We start from the raw sequence: 21154 nt of genomic DNA, 5'->3' as shown, positions 1-21154 counted from the left end.
TCACTGTGTCATACACACACTGTCCAAAGTTGGTATGTGTGACACATGCCCTTAAATAAGGATTCACTTCACCACTTGTTTTTCAATTAAACCTTGTTACCATAACAGGGCACAAATGAGAAAGGTGTGAGGGGAAGAAAGCACAACAAATGGTGCAAAAGTGGAGAGCCAAGAAAATGTAAATTTCTCGGCATTTATGCTTTTCCCCCGCAGAACATTAATATGCAACAGAGCACAGCTCTGACAATCACTGCTGAATATGTATAAGTGTACAGATTGAGTGAGCGGTAAAAGACAGCCTTCACTGTGCACATTTAAATGTCTGAACACACGGTAACAAAAAGGACCTACAGGGCTTAACCTCCCTTCTATTCTCACATCCACCATTGTTTGAGGAGGATTACAGAGCCAGAACATCAAACACAGTACACTGAGGGCCCCGACACATCAGGCCGGCAGTCAGCGCCATTGAGTTTTTGTGGCCGACCAACGCCCATAGTTATTACAGTATGTTCAGCACAAATGGAGGAGGTTGGCGCCTTATCGGCAGCTGTTCAGCTCATTGGACATGTTAAACTAACAGTTCTCAGACTGGCCCATTCGGCCATTTAATGCATTTTTTCTTTATTTTTGCTTTCTGGCTCTTCAGAACTACAAAACCTTCAGACAACACCCGTATAAAGCAGGCCAAAAATCACAATACCAATTCCAGCTTTTTTAACAATTCCCATTCAATGCATTTAACATTTAACAGATTCATAGTGGCTAAACATGTGGTTGGTTGGTGTTTCACTGATATTTTTGGATTCTATCACAAGTAAGGAAAGTACATTGCTGTGAGCTTCACCATCAGCTGCACCATGTTGAAGTAGGAGACTTTTATTTAACAGACAACACACGGGGCTGTGTGTGAGAACGCAAACGTCCAAGTTAGTAGCTCAGGACATTTTCCAGAACTTGTCCTACCAGCCCCTTGTTAAATATCTGTGAAAATGTCCGCAAGAGAGTAGGATTAAAAAGAGGTGCCAAAGAGACCAGAGAAAATTCCAACTTTGAAAGAAAATGAAATTCGAGAGCTTCTGCGGATAAGCCAGACACCGGTATCTATGTGCAGTAAACAAAAACACTGCTTTCCACAGCAGAACTTATTCACGTCATGCCCTGCCTCCTGCATGCTTTGCCCAGTCACCTCGCCTGAATGTTCAAAAAAATGTTCCTGTTATTGTGAACAAGGCCGACCCCAAACTATTTCCTGTTGCATTCTTCATATGTGAAAGGCAAAATCTGGAAAAACTGCAGTAAAATTTTCAGAGTTCATGTCTGAAAGCAGTACCTGACAGCAGACCTTCTCCAGTGTCCTAGAATTATGCATTTCTAATTTCATCCACTTGAATAACTGGCCAATGTCATAATTTACTAATTCACATTTTTAAACCACGAATGACAATAGACCACATGCAGTGTATAATAGCCGACAAGGCACCAGTAAACGACTGCTTGTTTCTGACATATCCGAGGCCGTGTGGACGTTATATGAGCTTACAGACTAATCTTAGGCCATCAAGCTATGTGACAGACACTCCAGTCGGCTACAACATGATCAGCCCAAAGTAACTCTTTAAAATAGTGAGTCACGAAAGCATATTTAACCTTGGACCCTCTGCAATGCTTGTCCTCTATGGCTGATACAATATTTTCTTAACCAATATATATTATGCCATCTCCCACCAAGTGGTCCAGGAAGGAGCAATCCAGACAATCCCAGAGGAGATTCCTGTGTAAAAAGTTTTTGGAGTTCTTGAAAATGTTCCAACAATCATTCATTCCTAACTTTGTGCAGATGAAAGTATGTTAGTGTTCTGTCCTCTAACATTCAGAATATGTGGTGTGAGTAACTAAGGAGATTTTCAATATGAATCTATATATGCACATAGATATTATTGAGCAAAATACTTTTTTTATTGGACAAAAAGTTACTCTTGCACTGTTGACTTACAAAGTAAATCAGGGGCCAATTATTTTGTCTGGTTTCTTTTAATACTGTGTCACAGTATTGCTGACTGGTCATTGAGTTCGCAAACCCTGATGAGACATCAAGACTGCTGGAGTGTCGGAGGGTCAAGAATGTTTGGCTTCTAGTAACTCAGTCCTCTTACAAATCACTCCCAGCTTTTCAAAACAGCTGAGATGACAGGGCATGGCTGCAGAAATAGGCCCTGTGAAAGTAGAAAAGTGTAGCCCAAGCCTCTGTAGTATGAGGCAGTGAAAGACTTTCATAAGGTTTAATCAGATTATGAAGTAAACATTTGTAGTCCAATCGATAATGAATTTAGATCAGATTTTTATTTGAACTGAAACGAATGTTTCCAGTTCGAAACCTAGTCTGTGTGGGTTTTCTTCAGGTACTCCATCTTAATCTGCAGTACACAAAGACATGTTAGGAATAGGTTCCGACTCTAAATGGACCGTATAGGTGTAAATATGAGTGTGAATAGATGTTGGTCTCTGTATGTTGGCCATGCGATGTACTGGTGACCCACCCAGGGTGTTTTACACCTCCCGCCCAATGTCAGCTTTGGCTCCAGCCTCACACAACCCTCAAAGGATAAATGGTACAGATGATGGATGGATAGGTGGATGAACTTTATCCATATTATTTCTATCAGTTCAGAGCTGCCAGTATCCCCACCCCCATGATTACAGAACTGGAGCATGAGGTGACTGCATAAAAAATATTTTATGGACTACTACTACTGCACCATCTAGTTTACATCTCAGGATTGTAAGGGATCATGAAGAGGCAAAGTGGCACCTGCCATGGAGGCGTGGGTGGGCAATTTCCTTTCTATATACATACGGTGAATATAAGCAATGTAAAGGTTTCAAGTAGTAGAATTGCAGTTTTTGGTATAATATACACACACACATAACATTTCACCACTGCCGTTTTATTCACCCCCACAGTCTCAACATCCACCAGCAATGAAGCTACAACCTTTGACAAACGCCTGTGGCACATGAAGGCAAACAGCCTTACTCATACAGCTGTTCCGACTAGGTAAAACCTGTGGTTCAGTCTGGGCACGGCTGCAACAAGCGCCCACAACCTGTGGGCCATGGATTAGTGTCTGAACATGACTTTCAGACCACTGACTCCATCTGCTGTCAGAGACTGGGACAACAATGCTGCATTCCCTGCAAAATCCCCCAATACACCATCAACCTGTCAAAAGCAGAGGGACTCTCAGAGTATAACAATAACCTTTTTCTTTACTTACGTCTGTGATGCAAAGAGCTTAATAATGAAATATACCAAAAGCCTCTATTAACATTCAACCTGATTTGGCCTTACTGATGATTATTGGGGTATATTTTATGTATTATTACTAGTTAAGAGGAAAGAACAACTCATGGCCTTCTTAAGATTGAGTGTAACAGAAACAAAACTTAATTTGAAAGTCTGCTGAGTAATGAACGATACATATAGCGTTGAGTCTATGAAGATATGATGAGGGCTACTGTTAAAACACAAACTGTCCACTGTGTATTGGTAGTGACTCAACTAGTAGCTTTCATGTGGGAGGATGAGAACACTGATCCTTTGTGGCTCATCTCTTCCTGTGTGACAAGGCCAGTGTGTGGGAGACACCACCTACAATATGCAGGCTGCCTTTTCTTTGGAAAGATATTTAATTAGTGATGATGAGCAGAAATGTGTATTTGAAGAAAAGTTTTAATCAAAACGTCAAAGTTTGCTTCAGTGAAAACTATTTGGCTGACGAGTTATTGCACATCCCAATCTCAAAAAGCAACAAATGAACATTTCTCATTTTCTGTACAGCCTGCACATACAGCAGCATATTTAGGAGAGGTTTGGTTCATATGTACAGTATACACATGTCAGGGAAACACTTGCATGCCAAGCAAGGCCTTTAACCCATAAGCACTAGAATGAGTGTCTGCCTTTCATCACAAAGTAAAACACATTCTCATGTTGACATATATAAAGATGTGTTCAACAAAATTTGTGGCAAAGACAAAGAATAGGGGCATGTGAGCAACTATGGCTGATAATAACCAATTTAAATAAATACTTCTATTTGAGATTAAGTAATGCTCAAATGTAGATGTCTGCTTAACAGATGGTGTCTGAGGAAAAAAGAGGAACAGTAATTTGTTTGTTACAGCAAAACAAAATGTATTCACCATATCAAGACACCCACCTCATGATCTTAATATATTTTTGATCTCCTTCTGATCCATATAAATCAATGTTTTATTCAGCAAGTGTAAATTTAACACGGTCACTGCCCTCTGCCCTCAGCGTTCCCTCCTGCTTTGCCTCATCATAGCTCTGCAGAGCCATTTGCCACCAAAGGTCCCTGATGAGTCATTATGAGACATTTAATACTGTAAGATCAAATAGTGTCTTGGTCATTGGCTATAAGTGATATGCTAAAATAAATTGTAGGATGGGCAGACAGCAGTGCACTGCAGGGAGCCTAAAATGGGCATAATGTGTTAATGTTTATTCTTAAACAAACATATTTTTAAAGAGATGCGACAGTTTAATTCAACAATTAAATTTTAAAGGTTCAATGTATAGAATTTAGTGGTGAATTTGCATGTTGCAGCCGAATACCCCTCACCTTTCCCTCACCCTCCAAACAAAAAAAACCTGTGGTAGCCTTAAATTTTTATGAATACTCAAAAGGTGTTTAGTTTGTCCAGTCACAAAGAACATTTGCCACTCCTCACTGTGCAACATTTAGAGTTATGGAAATGGAGAACACTGGGAACTTAACTGCCAAGTTCCAAATATCAGTGCAACAAATAAAACTTCTTAGATATCAGTCTTAAGCTTGCTCGCTTTTTTGTTTTTAAATCAAAGCTGGAAGAGAGGATTTCCAATACATGTTGTCTCAGTAGTAGTCACTGTTCATTCACAGCTACTGGGAGTTCCCATTTTAATGGTCTATACATTCACCAATGTTTTGTCGGGGACAGCAAATCAGAGTGTGAGACATTTTAATGTAGACATCACTTCTCAATTGTCAAATCTCTGAAGGAATGTAAGTAGTTTTCTTTGTAATGTTTCATTTTAAAGGTCCAGTGTGTAAGATTTAGAAATTTGAAAGGGAACTATTGAAAGAAATATAATGTAGAAAAATCCTCATGATGTTTTTACTAGTTCCTTTCATCTAAATTGTATGAATTGTAGTTTTCTTAAGCCCAGAAAAGGCCCTTTATATTTAAATACTTTATTTACATCGAGGGGGTCCTCTCTACGGAGGCCGCCATGTTTTTTACATCAGTCCAGACTGAACAAACTAAACACCTTTGAGTTTTTATGACAACTCACGGCTACCACAGTTTCTTTTTCATGTTTGGAAGGAGAGGGTGAGGGGAGGGGTGTTCAGCTGCAACATTAAATTTCAACACTCGATGTCACACACTGTACCTTTAAACAACCTTAATTATATTTGCCATCTGCCCAAGTCAATTAATCGGCCTTCCAAGGGAGTAATGTATATGACACAATATACAGATATCAACACCTGCTCTAGCCCACAGCTACAAAACTCATGTTAACCCATCAGCATATATTCTGAAAATATCAAGTGACACACACCCTTTTCAGTACCTTTGAATAGATGCGCACCTGCTTTAAATGTAAATCTGAATGAAGTTTTGACTCCACTCCAAAAAAATAATCACTTTATGCCTGCAAGGATGCTAAAGCGTGGCTTAAATACTGTTTCATGAATGTGGAACGATCTGCATGACCCGCATGATCGCCCCATTGGCGTGGGGTCAAAAGACGAGGGGGGATTAAGTATCTAATTCTGGTAACATGAGACTACAGCTCACCTGAAGCCTGGGAACTCAATCTGTCCTCATCTGAAACATGCAAAGACATGTACAGAAAAATGAACAACACATTTTAGTTTCTTTTTTGCAGTTTTGCAAACTGCAAAACTGCTTTGTTTTCTTATTCTGTTACACACAGAATGATGTATGCATATAATACTTGAACATACCACATGAACATAACCAACATGGGTCCTCTACTTAACTGTTGCATCTTGTTTGACACATGCATGCGGCAGCTGTCACATCATCATTCACAGCACTGAATGTACTTTCCACGAACATACACAGGATCTTTATACGTGCAACTTATCTGGGGATGAACTACCATCGACCACTACTACATTGATTTCACATTCCGATTTTGGAATGCTCTCACTCAAAACCCTGCGCCTTCTCTCAAACGTACCCTGCTTGTGCTTTGATTTCCTGCACTCCCGATTCAGTTCTTCTCATTGCGCTCACACTGCTTCTGCGCGCAAGAGACATCTTCTCTCAGATTTCTCCTCTGGTCTCAGATGTTTTCTTCTCTGCTCAGATTTTGCAGAAGTTTGTCATAATTCCCAATGCCAATAAAATGCCAGGTGAAGTATTGAGTAATGGAATTGCCAGTCTACTAAGGCACAACAGTCCCCTTATGAAACCACACTAACAGATATCAGTATTCCATGTGTTATGGAATACACTTTATTAAGGGAAAGGGATAAAAAAAATGGATCCTCCCCTTTTGTCTGTATCCATGAGAAAATATAATTGGTTCTTTCTGTCATCCTTCCAGGAAGTTTCTTGGAAATCTGTTTGGTTGTTTTAGCGTAATTGGTTGTTTTTGGGTAATTCTGACAACATCAAACATCCTTGACGTTGATAATAAATGTAAATCAACTGTTTCAGCACCACTCCTAATTCCAAGCATACTGAACAAAAGGTGTACATTCAACATGGAAGCCAGCTGACCCACTGACCAAGACCCCGACAGCCTTTTCTGACAGCTGTGTCAGATGGTGACAGACACGCAGGAGCAAATTCACACTATCTGCTATATTTAGGCCAACATAACCAAGGCCGATATCTGAATCAAAGGCTCCGACACACATAACATCACAGGTATGTCACATAATACAGGAAACAACTGTGATAGTTACGAGGGACATAATAAGAATTCCCTCAGTTGGCAGAGGGTGTAAAGGGGGCAGTTTACTACCAACAACAATTCTATGACAGCTTTAGTCATTACTATCTATAACTGCTTATGTCCTCCATGGTCCACATTAGAGTTACATTGGAAAGTATCTGTTTTAACATTTAAAAAGTTATTTCCAAAGTTCAAAGAACATTCTCGAAACCATCTAAATTAAAAAACATTCCATCGCCACAGGTACAAGACAGTAGAATGAATTTAATAATGTGATTCATGTAATTGTGACTGTGGACTAATAGTCGATTTTTATGTACAGATGCCCTCAGGTGAAGGCGTTCCCATTCCGACATGACTCCGATCACTCAAGCATCTCTCACTCACACAAACACTTTAGCTGCTATATGTAGCAGTATATTTTGCTAAAATATGATAGAGTTAGAAGCTATAAATGAATAAGTTAAAGGAATGTTTAACACTAGCTGATGCATATAATGTCTGCCGGTGACGACCACATTTAAGATAAAATAGACAATGAAATACTTTGGAAGCAAACTGTCACCATTTTGAAGATTTTGTCAATATACCTCAGCAGTTGAGAATTCGAAACCTTCACCTGATGAAGTTGTCATGTCAAACTTCCTACAAAACAATTAATGGAATAAGCATTTTCATACAATAATAAAAAAGCTAATGAACAGATAGACCTTTGTTACCTGGCGGTCTCACTTTTTCTGCTTACGTTTATAGACTTAGATACACAACCAAAGTGTTACTTGTACAGAAATATACTTTGTTCACATAGTTCTGAAGTTTTCAGAACTTCAAAACCATATTTTTGTGACCCATGACAGTATGGAAATGTGGCAAGTGTTTGTTGAAGACTTGTATTTGAAGACATAGTCAGGGCTTGTTGTGGAAACTGCTTGATTAGGCAGTGCAGTGACACAGTTATGTCAAAAGGGGGAGCTATTGTTTTAAATATAAACCATTAAGTCCCAGTGCAGTAGAGTGAGGGGAAGTTTTTACATGGGGTGAGTTGATAATTATCATATACTGCCTGTGACTGCTGCACTTGCTGCAGAGGGTCAGTTCATCCATATTGACAATTTGCACACATGTTTAGTGGCATCTAGGCATGAAATTGGGTTTGGTATTCCATGTCCATGTTTTGTGATGACCCTCCTCTCAGAATTCCAACCAAATAAAGGAGGAGACATGTTTTTTACAACAGAAACATTATCCCTGTTATGCTGGATAATGCACAGGTGGGGTACACTCATGAAATCCAAATGAAAAAGTTCAAACTGCTTCTTACCTTCTTGTTGGAAGAGCTTTGGTGTGTACAACCAGAGTCCAGGTTGTTATTGGGGGCAGACACATTGTTCCTGAGAGAGGGCGACCTCAGCCCTTCCTCCCCTTCTCCTTCCTCCTCCTCCTCCTCTTCTCTCCCGCTCTCTGCTGAATGTTCAAAGTCATCACTGTCTTGGTCCATCTCTTCCTCGTCCTCATCCTCCTCCTCTTCCTCCTCGCCCTCTTCCCTCTCCTCTTCCTCCCCTCCCTGCTGCTGCTGCTCCCCTCCCTCTGTCCTCTCCTCCTCCTCCTCCTGGTGGCTACCGCTGTTGTTGTTCTCCTCCTCTTCCTCCTCCTCCTCGTCCTCTTCACCAAGCGGTTGACCTCGCAGCCGCCTCTGCTCCGACTCCCACATCCATCGGGCACCTTTCTCCCTACCGTTTACTTCGTTTGGCGGGCCATCCTCGCCATCTTCCCCTTCCTCTTCTCCGCGAGGGCCGTTGCTGGCTCCTGATTCGCTGGGCACCCATGGTTGTTCTCTTCCACCGTCAACCTGTGATGCATCAGGCTGTGAAGAAAAATGCCGGATGAAAAATCTTTTTACACTTTCAGGACATTTCCACAATTATATCACTTACTTACAACCTAATATTTCATATGTCTCTAAATCATCATTATATACGTGACTTCTTGGATATTAGTGGAACTTACCCTCTGCTGCAGCTGATCTTCCCCCTCTACTACCCGGTTCATGTGCTCATCTTCATCGCCCTCCTCTGCCGCCTGCTGGGGCGCCCGGGCTGTGGAGGAGGCGTTACCTCGCACTGCCGGACCCCCCGGCCCCCGACTCCGCCTGCTGCTGCTGCCCCCCGACAGCAGATCCTGGTTCATTTCCAAAAGCCAGCTTGCTACCTCCTGGACCTTCGCTAGGCTGTCTGAGGAGGAGAAGGGCTTGGCATTCTGCAAAACAAAAAGACAGAACACAAACGATTAAAATGTGTTTGATTTTGTCTTCAGGCTCTGAAGACAGTTAACTTCTGTATAAAAGTGTCAATAAACTCCATTATATTCTTTTCTTTCCTTCAAATCTTAATAATGGACATTCAGCATTTGCTGTGGAGACACTTGTGCTGCTCAGTAGCAAACAGACAAGACAGTCTAAGTGATTGTTTTTGGCTTCCGATCACACAGCAGCACTGGATCTGACTCACATCCGGATGAAAGGACAGAGTAGCCTCAAGAACTGAATAACAAGGCCCATAAATATAGTGAAGTCTGTCAAATACTTAATAAATAAATCTACTAGAATATTGTCCAACAAATGTCCTTAAGGTTTGTGGAGTTTACAAGTTTTGAAATTGAAAGATTTTATTCATCTTCAAAATCTGCTGTGTTGCTGGAATGCATTAAAATATTTTTGATGGAAAACCAACTGAATAAACACAGTTTGTTTCAGTGATATCTCACATTATATGTGAAACTGAAGGACAAACACCAGAGCTTTATCTACAATGAGACAGCTTCACCTTCTAATGCAGCAGTCACAGACGCAGCAACGCAGACAAGAATCCTGCTCCAGTGACAAGGGCTGTGAAACTAATCAAAATATTTTAAAAAACTCAATAGGGACAGGTGCAATTTCCAGAATGCAGGCTCTGAAATTTCAATGTAAAAATGTACAACAACAAATTAAATGCAAATGATATTATAAATAAAGAATTGTGATGTCACTGGGATGAACCAGAGAGTAGTTTCTCATTTTGGCCGCACACCTCTGTGGCCATTCAATAACAACGCCACAGACAAAATGGCATCATCACAACCTCCATTTCATCACCTCAAGGCGATGCCATTACCAAAGTGACGCCACAGCTTCTTAAAGGCACAAGAGCAAAGCCACAAAACAACAAGAGAGTCCCATAACCTCACAAATATGCCAAACCCATACCGAACAAACTTTGGTGAATCAGGCTCTTATATTGTCCACCACACTATCATCATTTTTACCATGAAAACTAAACAAAAGTTTTTAATAAAATCATGACTAATATCTTTCAAATCTATCACAACGACATAATTATTTCATCACACTGCTCAGCCTTACAAGCTACAGAACTAATCTGTTACCATCCGCTCTCTTGAGCTTTAGTTTCTGTGCATTGCTGCTTGCATGTAAGGTTGCAAGGCAGCAAAATGCAGATAAGCTATTCGATGTTGCACACACAGACACTCACATAAGACTAAGAGTGAGTGTGTGTCTAATGTGGCTTTAAGAAGGTCTTCTCATTGCCCAAATGAGGTCTCCAGCTAATCTTAACTATGATAAATTAAGAATCAGCCTAATCTCCTCAGTGTCCGACATAAAGGATGACAAAATATTTTCCGAGGCGTGCGTACTTTATCTGTTTCAGTGAAAACCAATTGCTTTGACCTTGAGGAAAAAAGTCAATGGTCCCTTTGTAAGGCTTCTCATCCTCTTTACTGTGTAGTCCCAGTGCTGTGGTGGGAAGCATTAGACTGATCTCAAATTGCACAGCCTCCATAGGGAGTGCCAGTTCATTGCTGTGAGCTGAGAAGAGGAAGGCTATGAATAGCTAGAGTTGTCCCTGCCTTTTACCGGAATGACTGAGGTTCCGTAATTAGTTTCCTTAATACAGCATGAAATTTGTTTGTTGTTATTGTAGTTCAAACAATTGCGATCAGTGCACAGAGGCAGAGAGATATGGACGCACAATAAATGCTTGACACTGATGAAAAGAGACAGAAATAAACTCACTTGTGTGATTAATTTTTTGGGAGCTTTTGTGTTCTTGATCAAAAATAGCAACAATAGCTGGAAATCAGCTGTTTTAAAATTTGATTTCCCTATTCATGTCGTTATCATCATTCACCTTTCAGTCAGATATTTCCTTGGCTCAAAGGGCCACTTTACTGGCAAAAAACTAAACACTTTACACTAGCAGCATGGAGAACACACATAATGTTTTCTTCTAAAGTGGTTGAATTAGCAGTTAGGTGCAGCAGATATCAGGAAAGATGAAAGCAAAAAAACTCCAGTAACACTCGTAGTTATCAAAGACTGTGTACATGCACACACAAGTTTCATTCATCAGCCTCTATTCTTAGTCCTGCAAGAGCAGTGAAGTGGACAGAAAATGCGATAGCAAGCTGCAGAGAGCAGGTGTGAATTTGTGGCTCCTGGTGCAATCAGGTGACACAGGTGCCCAGGAGATAGAGAGAAGGAACACAGAAACAACATTTGTTTTCTTTCAGATTATGGGATAACGATCAAAGACACCGGCTTGGTTTAAAGTCACAACCACAGCTTTTTTTTACATTAGTACAAGTATTAATTTGAGAATTAAGGGCCAGCCGTTATTGGAGTGAACTAGCATCATCACTTATAAACCCACAGTATGGTACAAGCTGGTGAACACAGTGAAGCAAAACAAAGCTAAGAGAACCAATATTGGAGCGGACATGTAGTGGACAGAGACTCCACACGAATACTGATGTTCTGCTTCGGCAACATGTGGACAAAGTCAACTATCACTATTAACAGGAGCTGATTTTAATATTGTACAGTATTTAAGGCCTTTTCTGTGCCTCCAGTGGCAAAAAATTTTCTATTTCAATTCTTTAAGACAAACAGAGTTTGACCTCCTTTAAAAGTATTTTGCCTCTGAATTTAATTAAAGCATACTTGCCTGTATTTACTGCTTTTACTAATCAGTTTGTGGCTTTCAAAGTTAGACACCATCTCATTAATTGTGTCCTTAATCGCTTTACTTGCAATGTTGTTTACTTTTCTTCTTTTCCCCTTTTCTTAGAATAATAAGATGTATTGTATATAGACTAGCATTGATAGCGTGTGCCCAGCAGTCTGGCAGCGCAACATACATCCAGACGGTCCCTGGAGAGGCTGCTGATGGGGAGGGGATGGGATTTCTTCAGAGTGGCGTGCCAAGTTGGCACTTCACAGATAAAGCCACAGCTGTGGCACAAACAGACTTTACTTTAGCCTTGTGCACAGACTCAACATGGGGCACTTCAGCAGGAGTAGGCTTCTCTTGGGTGGACTTGGACAGAGTTCTTCACGTGCTGTGATGCATCAGGTTGAGAAAAGGCATTTTAACTGCACTGTTTACTCTCCTGATTTTAAATTTCGTGTTAATGTGTTGTATCCTTGATTATTGTAGTGTTAATGCTGTTGATGTGATGTGCAGATCCAGTTCTTGCATGTTAATCTGGTATGAATACAAGTGTTCTTTTCAGCATTACATTGACAGCAAACATGATACATTAGCATGAAAGCTTAGAAAGGGGGTGAAAAATCATGACTCAATGCTCTCTTAGGTCCAAGCTGGGTTAGCTTAGCTCTTATCCCAGATCTCTTTCCTTTCGGTGAGTACTATATAGCAACCTACAGACTATACATATAACATGCTTTAGCTTCTCTCACACACCAGGAGGGGCATATTTCCCACAACAGATTGTAACTGCACCTATGTAAATGTGTTATATGGTAGTTGGACTGTTGTTACAGAGCAAAGCACCAGAAACATGCAAACTGTCACTGAAAAATAACTTAAGATTATTCATTCTTGTCATTACTAATTATTTGTATACCTGCATATACCGAGAGGAAACATAGAAAAAGGGTGGGAGATGGAGCTCAGGGAAAAACCGATGAGGAAAGAGAAGATAGGAGGAAAGGAAAGCAGAGGAAAAAGACAAAACATCCAAATATAGGAGGTCTGAGTAAATCTTGAGTTTGTCAGCCACTGGCTAAAAGTACATTTGAGCCCAGAGCATATCCCATTAATCCTGTGCTCCACTGCCTTAAATACTAGTTACAAGACTGCTGAGGAGGTAATGTTTCATAGATAGAGAAAAAACATCTGTCATCAAAGTTTGGGTTAATGGGGGAGATGATTCTCTTATTATACCATTAACTGAGGTAATATTATACACTGAAATGATTCTGGCCAGAGAATTTGCATAGTTTTCTACTGATGAAATCCTTAGTCGAGAATCAGTCATGCGAGAGTTGAATATCCACGTAGCTATACCTAAAGATTGAAATGTGTTTGTGGAGATTATGCTTTTGATGATGGATTGTGGAAACTAAGATCCTGGGGGGGCTAAAGCATGACAGGACGTTCCAGCTGTGAAAAGATGAAACCTCACTTAAAGGAGGATCAATCGTTTCAAGGCTACTGGATACAGATAGCACATAAACCTTGCTGAGAATAAGGCAAGAACATTAGAGGACTGTGCTGAAACCCCCAAATGGCAGCGATAAATCACACCAATGTGACCTTAATAGAACAGTGGGAGTATGTTCACTGTTCACATAAAAACAGATATAGATCGAGCAGCGGATGTATTGTAGCTCCACTTAGATTCTCAAATATTAACGGTGGGATGTGAGTGAAGACTGAGCAAACCAATAATAGTGTTCCAAAGCTAAAAAACACTTTCTTCTTCTTACCTACCTTCTTAGCCACTGCAACATGTGACAAGAGTTATGAGGGTTGTTTTACTTTCTTACTCTTTGAGGCAGGAGATGGAATAAGAGGAACCATTTCCTGGATTCCTAAAGAGTCTATTTCTATAAATGATCTAAAAATACAATTTCCATTGAACTGAATACACAAAGATTGTTGAAATCTTTGTGTATTCAGTTCGATGCTGAAGCTATTAATCGATGGCTCCGTTTCAAGCTGGTACCCTGTGATGTCTCAAAGGAGGAAAGTGAAACCTCAATTCCGGAGCTGCTCAAGACAGGGGCATTCATTTCACCATTCATTTCTGCAGTGAGGCACTCCTCGTCTCATCCTATGACAATGCCTTCTCTGCAAGACAATGACTTGCCAAATTATTGGGCAACAGCCCAATAATTCATTGAGTCATTGAAAATCCTTCTTTTCTCTTCTCCGGAACTAAGAGAATCATTTTCCTCTGCTGTGAAAATGGGAGCTGCCAGCAGGGACAGTCAGTGGAAGCCAACTATTAAAACAGTCATGTACATAACAAGCGAAGAAACAGAGGGAACCCTAGAAGGTAGAGCCATGAGGCATGAGCCTGTGTTACAGCAAAGTCACACTCTTTCCCTCACACTCACACACACACACACAATCTTGTTTGGCTTTTATTTGTTCCATTAGAAAAAGCTTCTTCCACTGAGGAGGGGCAGCAATCACTGTAAACTACCAGCAGACTGAAGGCATCCATTTAAATGACTGCTAGCTGAGAGCAAGTCCACTGTTGTCAAGGCAGCGAGACACCCATTAAATCACCTGGTTCCATTAAAGAATCAATTACTGTGCTGCGCTCCCTGGTAGCACAGTTCTTATACCTGAGAGATTGTTTTCGGACAAAGATAAACAAGACTTCTGCACGCAGTTCTTTATGCTGTTATATTTGGGCCGAGCAGTTTCCTGCATTTCACACCATTGTGGCTGTGTTAGTGGATGCAGATGCGCCGGTACCTTTCGTTGAGGTGGGCAGCCTGTGGCCAGTCGCTGCAGCTGCTCTGTAGTATGGCTGCAGGAGAGGAGATCTGAGCAGCAAGCTGTGCGGCCCAGTCTCTTCATCAGAGAGGAGATGATGCTGCAGCCACAACCACACATCGACTTGCTCATTAGTAGCCTGCCTACAGTCTGGGGTTGCACACGTGTTTTGGTGGTAAAGCAAAAAAAGACTATGGAGCCGAAGCCACTTCCTGGTCCTTGTCGAATTCCTTCAGTTGTCTTCACAGCTAATGGCTCTTCTGTGATGTATTCCACATGGTGCAGCTGATCCACAGGTATTCCTTCACCAAGAACCGGTCGGTCTTATCTACAGTCAACATAATACAGATTCTGACGCTCACCTTAATCCACAGAGGGGGCACTTGAGTTGGTAAGTACAGTTTGTCGGTGCATTTCCCTCGTGAATGCTTCCCACTTACTCCACTCCCTCTGCTGTACTTCTGTCTCTGAACAGACACGCGCCTCCTGCTGTAGCGTCCCCTCTTTTGCCAAGCAGCTTTTCCTGATTCTACAAATAATAGATTCTGTGTCTGCCCCTCGTCCCTTTCTTCTCGCTCAATTTCCATCCGTTTCTCTCCACTCCCTCCACTGCCTTCGGCTGCTGTGCAATGAGGATGCTATCCCCAGTCAAAGCAACTGTCACCACTGTACGCCCTCCTCTTCCTCCTCCTCCATCACCAACGCTGCTGCTTCCGCGACTCGCTGCTCCAGCGGTAAACCACTCAGACTGAGCTTCTCCAACTTGCCGATAAAAGTGCTTCACTCATGTGAAATTCAAGCCCTGTAGATTTACCATTATTGAGGAAGCAATAAATAGAATATTAAGAAATCTATGCATGCACCAGAAGGACTGATAAGCAGGATTCAGCCGGGGAAGGCTTCAGAGAAAGCATTTAGGAGAAAATAGATTATTGCCTTTGCAGTCAAGATGATGTGATGGTCTCACAGTTATAATCAGTGAAATAAAATGGACAATTAGAATAATGTATACTGTTTTGCTCATTGAAAACCTAAAAGGCAAAGTAGAAAATAAACAATGTAATTTGCAGTAATTAAGCTTTTTTGTTGGATAAAAACACAGAGCTTGCATGTCTGCGATTGTTTAGTTTAAAAATTGGCAATCCAGTGCATCCTTCTTAATGTGTGTCAACATCTGTCCCCGCTTCAGTGAGACCAGACATTGCCTGCACAGCTTTTTAACCGTATGAGCCTAGTGACTCGTGGGGACACCGTGAACATCGTGTTGAGCAGAAGCTAATAGTTACCAGAGCTGATGAAGCCAGAAGGCCTAAGCAGGGAGAGATAGCCACGTAGAAAAGATAGGCTGACAAAAGCTGAGAATGGGCGTTTTGTTAAAGGAACGACAGCAGCTTGCTATTAATAGCGCAGACACAAAGTAGCATCAAGTGATTGTTAAGAAATCATATGAACGGAAAAAGTGAAAATGCCAAAGGCTATGCAGATGCTGCAAAATACAGCAGTAGTCACACTAACCAACTAGAATGACTAGTTGTAGTGAACTCAAGCTGCTTTCAGACAAACTGGACTCCAGGCATTTTCCTGAAATCATCAGGAGGGACATTATGTGAGAACACAAGTTGCTCCAGGCATTTTCCAGAATTTTTCCTGCCAACCCTCAAGTAACAAATTCCTTAAAAAATTCACTGCATTCGATGACGTCTCAAACACGTGGGTTTGGGGGAATAATGAGCTTATCCGATAAATCAATAATGGTGAGTTGGGGTTTATTATTGTTTATGTGACCCTGGTTATTATGCAGGATAGTCAGGAGTCAACAATAGATCAATCTAAATCTTACAGGGATAGTATAGATGAAGCAACAGTTTTCTCTCTCATCATTCTCCTCTTTATATTTTGATGTGAGACATGTTTACGTGCACGAACTGACATTGTGATGAGAAACAGCTTCATTCATCACATTGACTTCAAACATCATCAGCCTCCATCTCACACATGCAACAAGTGAATCAGTCAAGCTTGTGGAAAAGATGAAAAATACCAAAACTGAACCGCCATAACTAAACATATGACTTCTCCCGTCATTCTATAGAGGTTACTGTCTCACTTCAATAATAGACAACAATTTGTGGTATTCAGCCGTCATTTTTATTTTATTTTGAGCAGATATGCCTCGTGTTTTCAATGCTCCGAGCAAACTTAGGTCTATTAACCTCCGATAATATACTCACACTGGGATGATATTCATTTTTTATCACCTAGAAATCTGGTCTTATGTTTGAATACACCTTTAAAAGGCCAATAAAGTTTGTATCCACAGAGAATAGTTAACTTTGGATCTGTGCTGCCCACCCTGTACAGTTGATCATTTAATGATGCAAAGCGATTCGCTCTCTAAAATCATCTGCCATTAGTCTCCTTTTAGGTGGATATTACAAAACTGCCAAGAACCATTATTGTTCCATCAGATTATCTGGGTGAGGCCCATCATGCTTTGGTGTGCAGCTGTGACCACCTGCCAAATGCGTTCAACATAAGAGGAGGTGGGAAGGATAATGATGAAGCACTTAAAGCTCTTCCCTGTGCTCACTCACCGGTGCGTCTTTGTGCTGTTGATAGGAGTGCTACTAAATGTGACACCCCACTGTGATTCATTGCTACAGAGATTTCCTGAAATACCAGGCTGCTATCTCCCTGGAACAAACAGCACATCAGGAGAGAAATTGAACGTGTCGAACACAGAGACCCCTATCTACAGTCTCCAAAAACAATCTATAAAGAAGAATGTAGCCAACCCAGGACAGGTACAGATAGTAGCTTTAATACTAAAAAAAGCTCCAAACTTCAATGAATGTACACAGCACCATACATTGAAGATGAACGGGACAGTTCTGCTTTATCTAAAATCACTCATACAAAAAAATATATTTTTCTTGGCCAGGACATAAAAAAAAGACAGGGCAGGGTGAAAGGGTGCTCTGTTCATTATTTATGAATATTGCTTTTCACTGTGTCAGCTTACTGCTTCAGTATTGATCCATAAACAGACGGTTTCAGAAGAACAACAAGTTTTACACACAGCAGCTGCATCACACACCAGTGCAGCAGTTGGAATGGAACAAGACATGATTATATTTCTATTTTTGATGTATGAGTTAATAACAATTCTCCACTGTGCACAAACAACTAATAATTATTAAGGATGTGTTATGAAGAAAAAGGCTTTACTGATCAATAATGTGCTCTATAATAATCTGTGCTGGTTCCGCAAGTCATTGAATCAAGCATTTGATGGAATTATTGATTAGTTTACAGGGAGTGAAGTAGGTAAACCTTTTAATATGTCTCAATACAAAGTAGAACAGCAGCCCTAAAGGTAAATGCAACTAGAACCACAAACCATGTCCGCCTATCCCCTGGATGATGATAATTGTGCTCATCACAGACAAGAACAGTGTGGCTGAAAAAACAGCTGTGTCACTGTTTCATCTCCCCCATGGTGAACCTAAAGGTGGTATCACTACACCACATGCTGATACCTTCATGCTGCATTTCAAACTTATCATCTAATCACCAGTATACATTCTAATTTAAACATCTACATGGTGTGCTTTTCATCATAAAGTTGACATATTAGAGATCTGTGTTTACATACTGAGTAAAAGACTGTTAACAGACTACAGACACTGTGGCGGCCACTCTGGTATAAAATGAGAAGAGGAAGGTAATATGACACACAGAATCCCATTTAATGAGGAACTAAACAGGCCAAACAGCACAAACTTTGGAATTGGAAGCGGAGAATGCTAGAAAGATGTAAATACTAATCCTTCTTTAACACCCTGCTCTAAATCCATTTAAGACATTTCTACTTTTGTTTTTTTAAATACACTATAACTTACAAAAGACAAATGTACTACAAAACATGTAGATGGTTGTTTAAACAAGAAAATGTAGCGCTACTTTCTTAATTCTAGTACCAAAAGAGTATAGACATTGAGAATTACACATTGATATAAATTAATGTATCATATAGACAATGAAAATCCTCAACCTGACCACACTGTAGAAGTGATCTTGCAGACAGACGGCTTCCCCTCTGACTAGGCTGCACTCTAGTGGGGAAAGGCAGAAACCTCATACAGGAATGTAACCAACATCTATCTCAGAGAAAAAAGTCTCCTGGTGGAATATTTCACATCAGTTCACATCCATCAAATGCATCATCATGTAGTAATAGTGATGAAAATCTTGTGAGCTGAAGATGTTTTGTGACTTTAGCAGGAGTAGCTTATTTCCTGCTTATATTATCAGAGTCTCATTGGGTGCATTAGGGATGTGACAACGCGTTACCCAACCATGTGTTAACAACACACGTGACATGATTTGATAATGATCAGAATCTATCTCTCAACACAGAGTTCTAACATTCTGTCGCCCTAAGGCACAAAGTTGGATTTTCTAGTTTAGTTGTCAGTCAGCCATGCTTCATTTTTAACTGCTAACACAACAATCTCACATAAAGAACAACTGTTCTTCTTTAGTGTAAACAATTTGATGATTTGTTTAAAGAAGAAACAGACACCACATTCACAAGAGACATTCACTTCAGTAATTTATTATTTTGGACTTGAGATCATTGGACAACCTTGATGTTGATCCCGAGCTAAATAAATCTGAAATGATAGAATGTCTATAAAGTTATTCAAACTCACTGGATTTCTCATGTGCGCATCAGCAGCAATTTCTTTCCCTTTCCCCTTCAGCTGTGTGTATGCTCATCTCCAGAGCAGGCAAAAGGCTGTTCTGAATTATTTACAAAGAATGAGTGGGTGAGAGGTGTGGGACCGATTAGGGAGTGACACAGAGGATAGTTAAATCTCAGTCCCTTTCACGGACCTGCTTAGGAAGCAGTTTCAAATTCAAATTTCATAGGACCTTTTCAGGAAAACGATAACGGTGCACTTCTTCCTACATGAATCCAGCAGCACACCAGTTCTTTTTCATTAGACCCTATTCTTCTGTTCCTTTATATATTGAACCGAAAGAGCTAAATCTCTTTCAAAAACGGTACCAAGCAGGCAGATTCTATGATGGCATTTATACCAAAGTGCTTTGTTTTCTAGATTAAACACAGGAATTCTGTTATATTTATCTGTTCAGTCTCATGTTTGCAACAGGACAGTGAACAGACAATGTCATCATTCATAGACAAAGGTCATGTCTTGCTCGATTATGGCTGATTATACAGAGCAGTCATACAATCATTATTACTGAGGTAATGACCACATGTCTAGTGGCTCTTTAGCTGCAGCTTGTGTTGTTTGAAATTCACTGAGAAGCAGCGTGATGAAGACACAACTAACACAAATAACTCATTTACGGGGGGTTTTCATGTTTTTATACACTGAACAGTTTTGCCAGAGGACGCACTATTGAGTATTCAAGTCCTGGGCAAAAGGAGATGACACTGGGATACAAATAAGGAAGTCACACTTGAATGAAAATTCGAATCTACAACCTTCATCTGAATTATTCAGACTCCATATCAAATTTACTTTATCCAGTTGCAGGGACCAGGGAAACAGTTTTAGGTGCGAGACTGTTTTAACATTTTGACATTCGAGTGCCCGGCCACACTTTAAAAATGCAGCAGTGAGCTAAGTGAAGGCTCTGCTACGTGCTATCACTTTACCTTTAATTCAATGGCTCGTGCCTGGAATTAATAATTAAAGAGCTTGCGCCACACTCATAAGCTTTGAGGAAGAATCCCCCCTCACAGGGCTGAGTGCTGAATACACCACAAACACATTAGGTGGTCATTTATAATAAACACACATGCATCACCCTGTTTCTGGACAATACATGCAGCACGACTGTGTGAAAATGTGGGTTACTGTGCCTACAAATAACACACTACACTACAAACATGAAGCTATATGTCAGTGAACTTATGCTGCAGTTATTCACGCCACTTCTCGCTTCCCCATTTCAGCAAATGACCGACACGCACCTTGTATACCTCTGAATAAATTCATCTCCTGTTTGCTCACAACAACGTGAACAACTTCCACTGTGTCTCGTGCGGAAGTGTGAAAGGTCTGCATCCTGCCCCAGATGATGACAATGAAACACAGGGTGGGGCCTTCCGCATATCGACCAGTGCGATCATTTTCTTGTCCTTGATCTCTGAGGCCTTTTTTTCCACAATGTTGTTATAGGACACCTGGTTTACACATCTTAAACAGGAAGCTGAAGCAGATCAAGTTCTCTGATGTGGAACACGTCACGCAAGGTTTCTGTTTCGATAAAGTTTTTACAGCTGTTATACTTTTGACCC

The 21154-nt window shown here is 40.7% G+C and overlaps 1 protein-coding gene across 2 annotated transcripts in view; it reads right to left on the bottom strand.

Annotated features, from left to right (window-relative positions):
* The window catches only part of fbxw7 (F-box and WD repeat domain containing 7), a 98671-nt gene that overhangs the window by 59323 nt on the left and 18194 nt on the right, over positions 1-21154 (bottom strand). For both annotated transcript variants that reach the window (XM_020101236.2, XM_069530025.1), the window contains 2 exons: positions 9011-9259; positions 8325-8867 (listed from right to left, as the gene is read on the bottom strand). In XM_020101236.2, coding sequence (XP_019956795.1) covers positions 8325-8867; positions 9011-9190 — 723 coding nt within the window. In that variant the 5' untranslated portion in view covers positions 9191-9259. The remainder of the gene's footprint in view (positions 1-8324; positions 8868-9010; positions 9260-21154) is intronic.

Source organism: Paralichthys olivaceus, chromosome 8, assembly GCF_024713975.1.
Source record: "Paralichthys olivaceus isolate ysfri-2021 chromosome 8, ASM2471397v2, whole genome shotgun sequence".
Lineage (NCBI taxonomy): Eukaryota > Metazoa > Chordata > Actinopteri > Pleuronectiformes > Paralichthyidae > Paralichthys > Paralichthys olivaceus.
The sequence above is the reverse complement of the archived record's forward strand: the minus strand, read 5'-3'. Positions and strand labels throughout refer to the sequence as shown.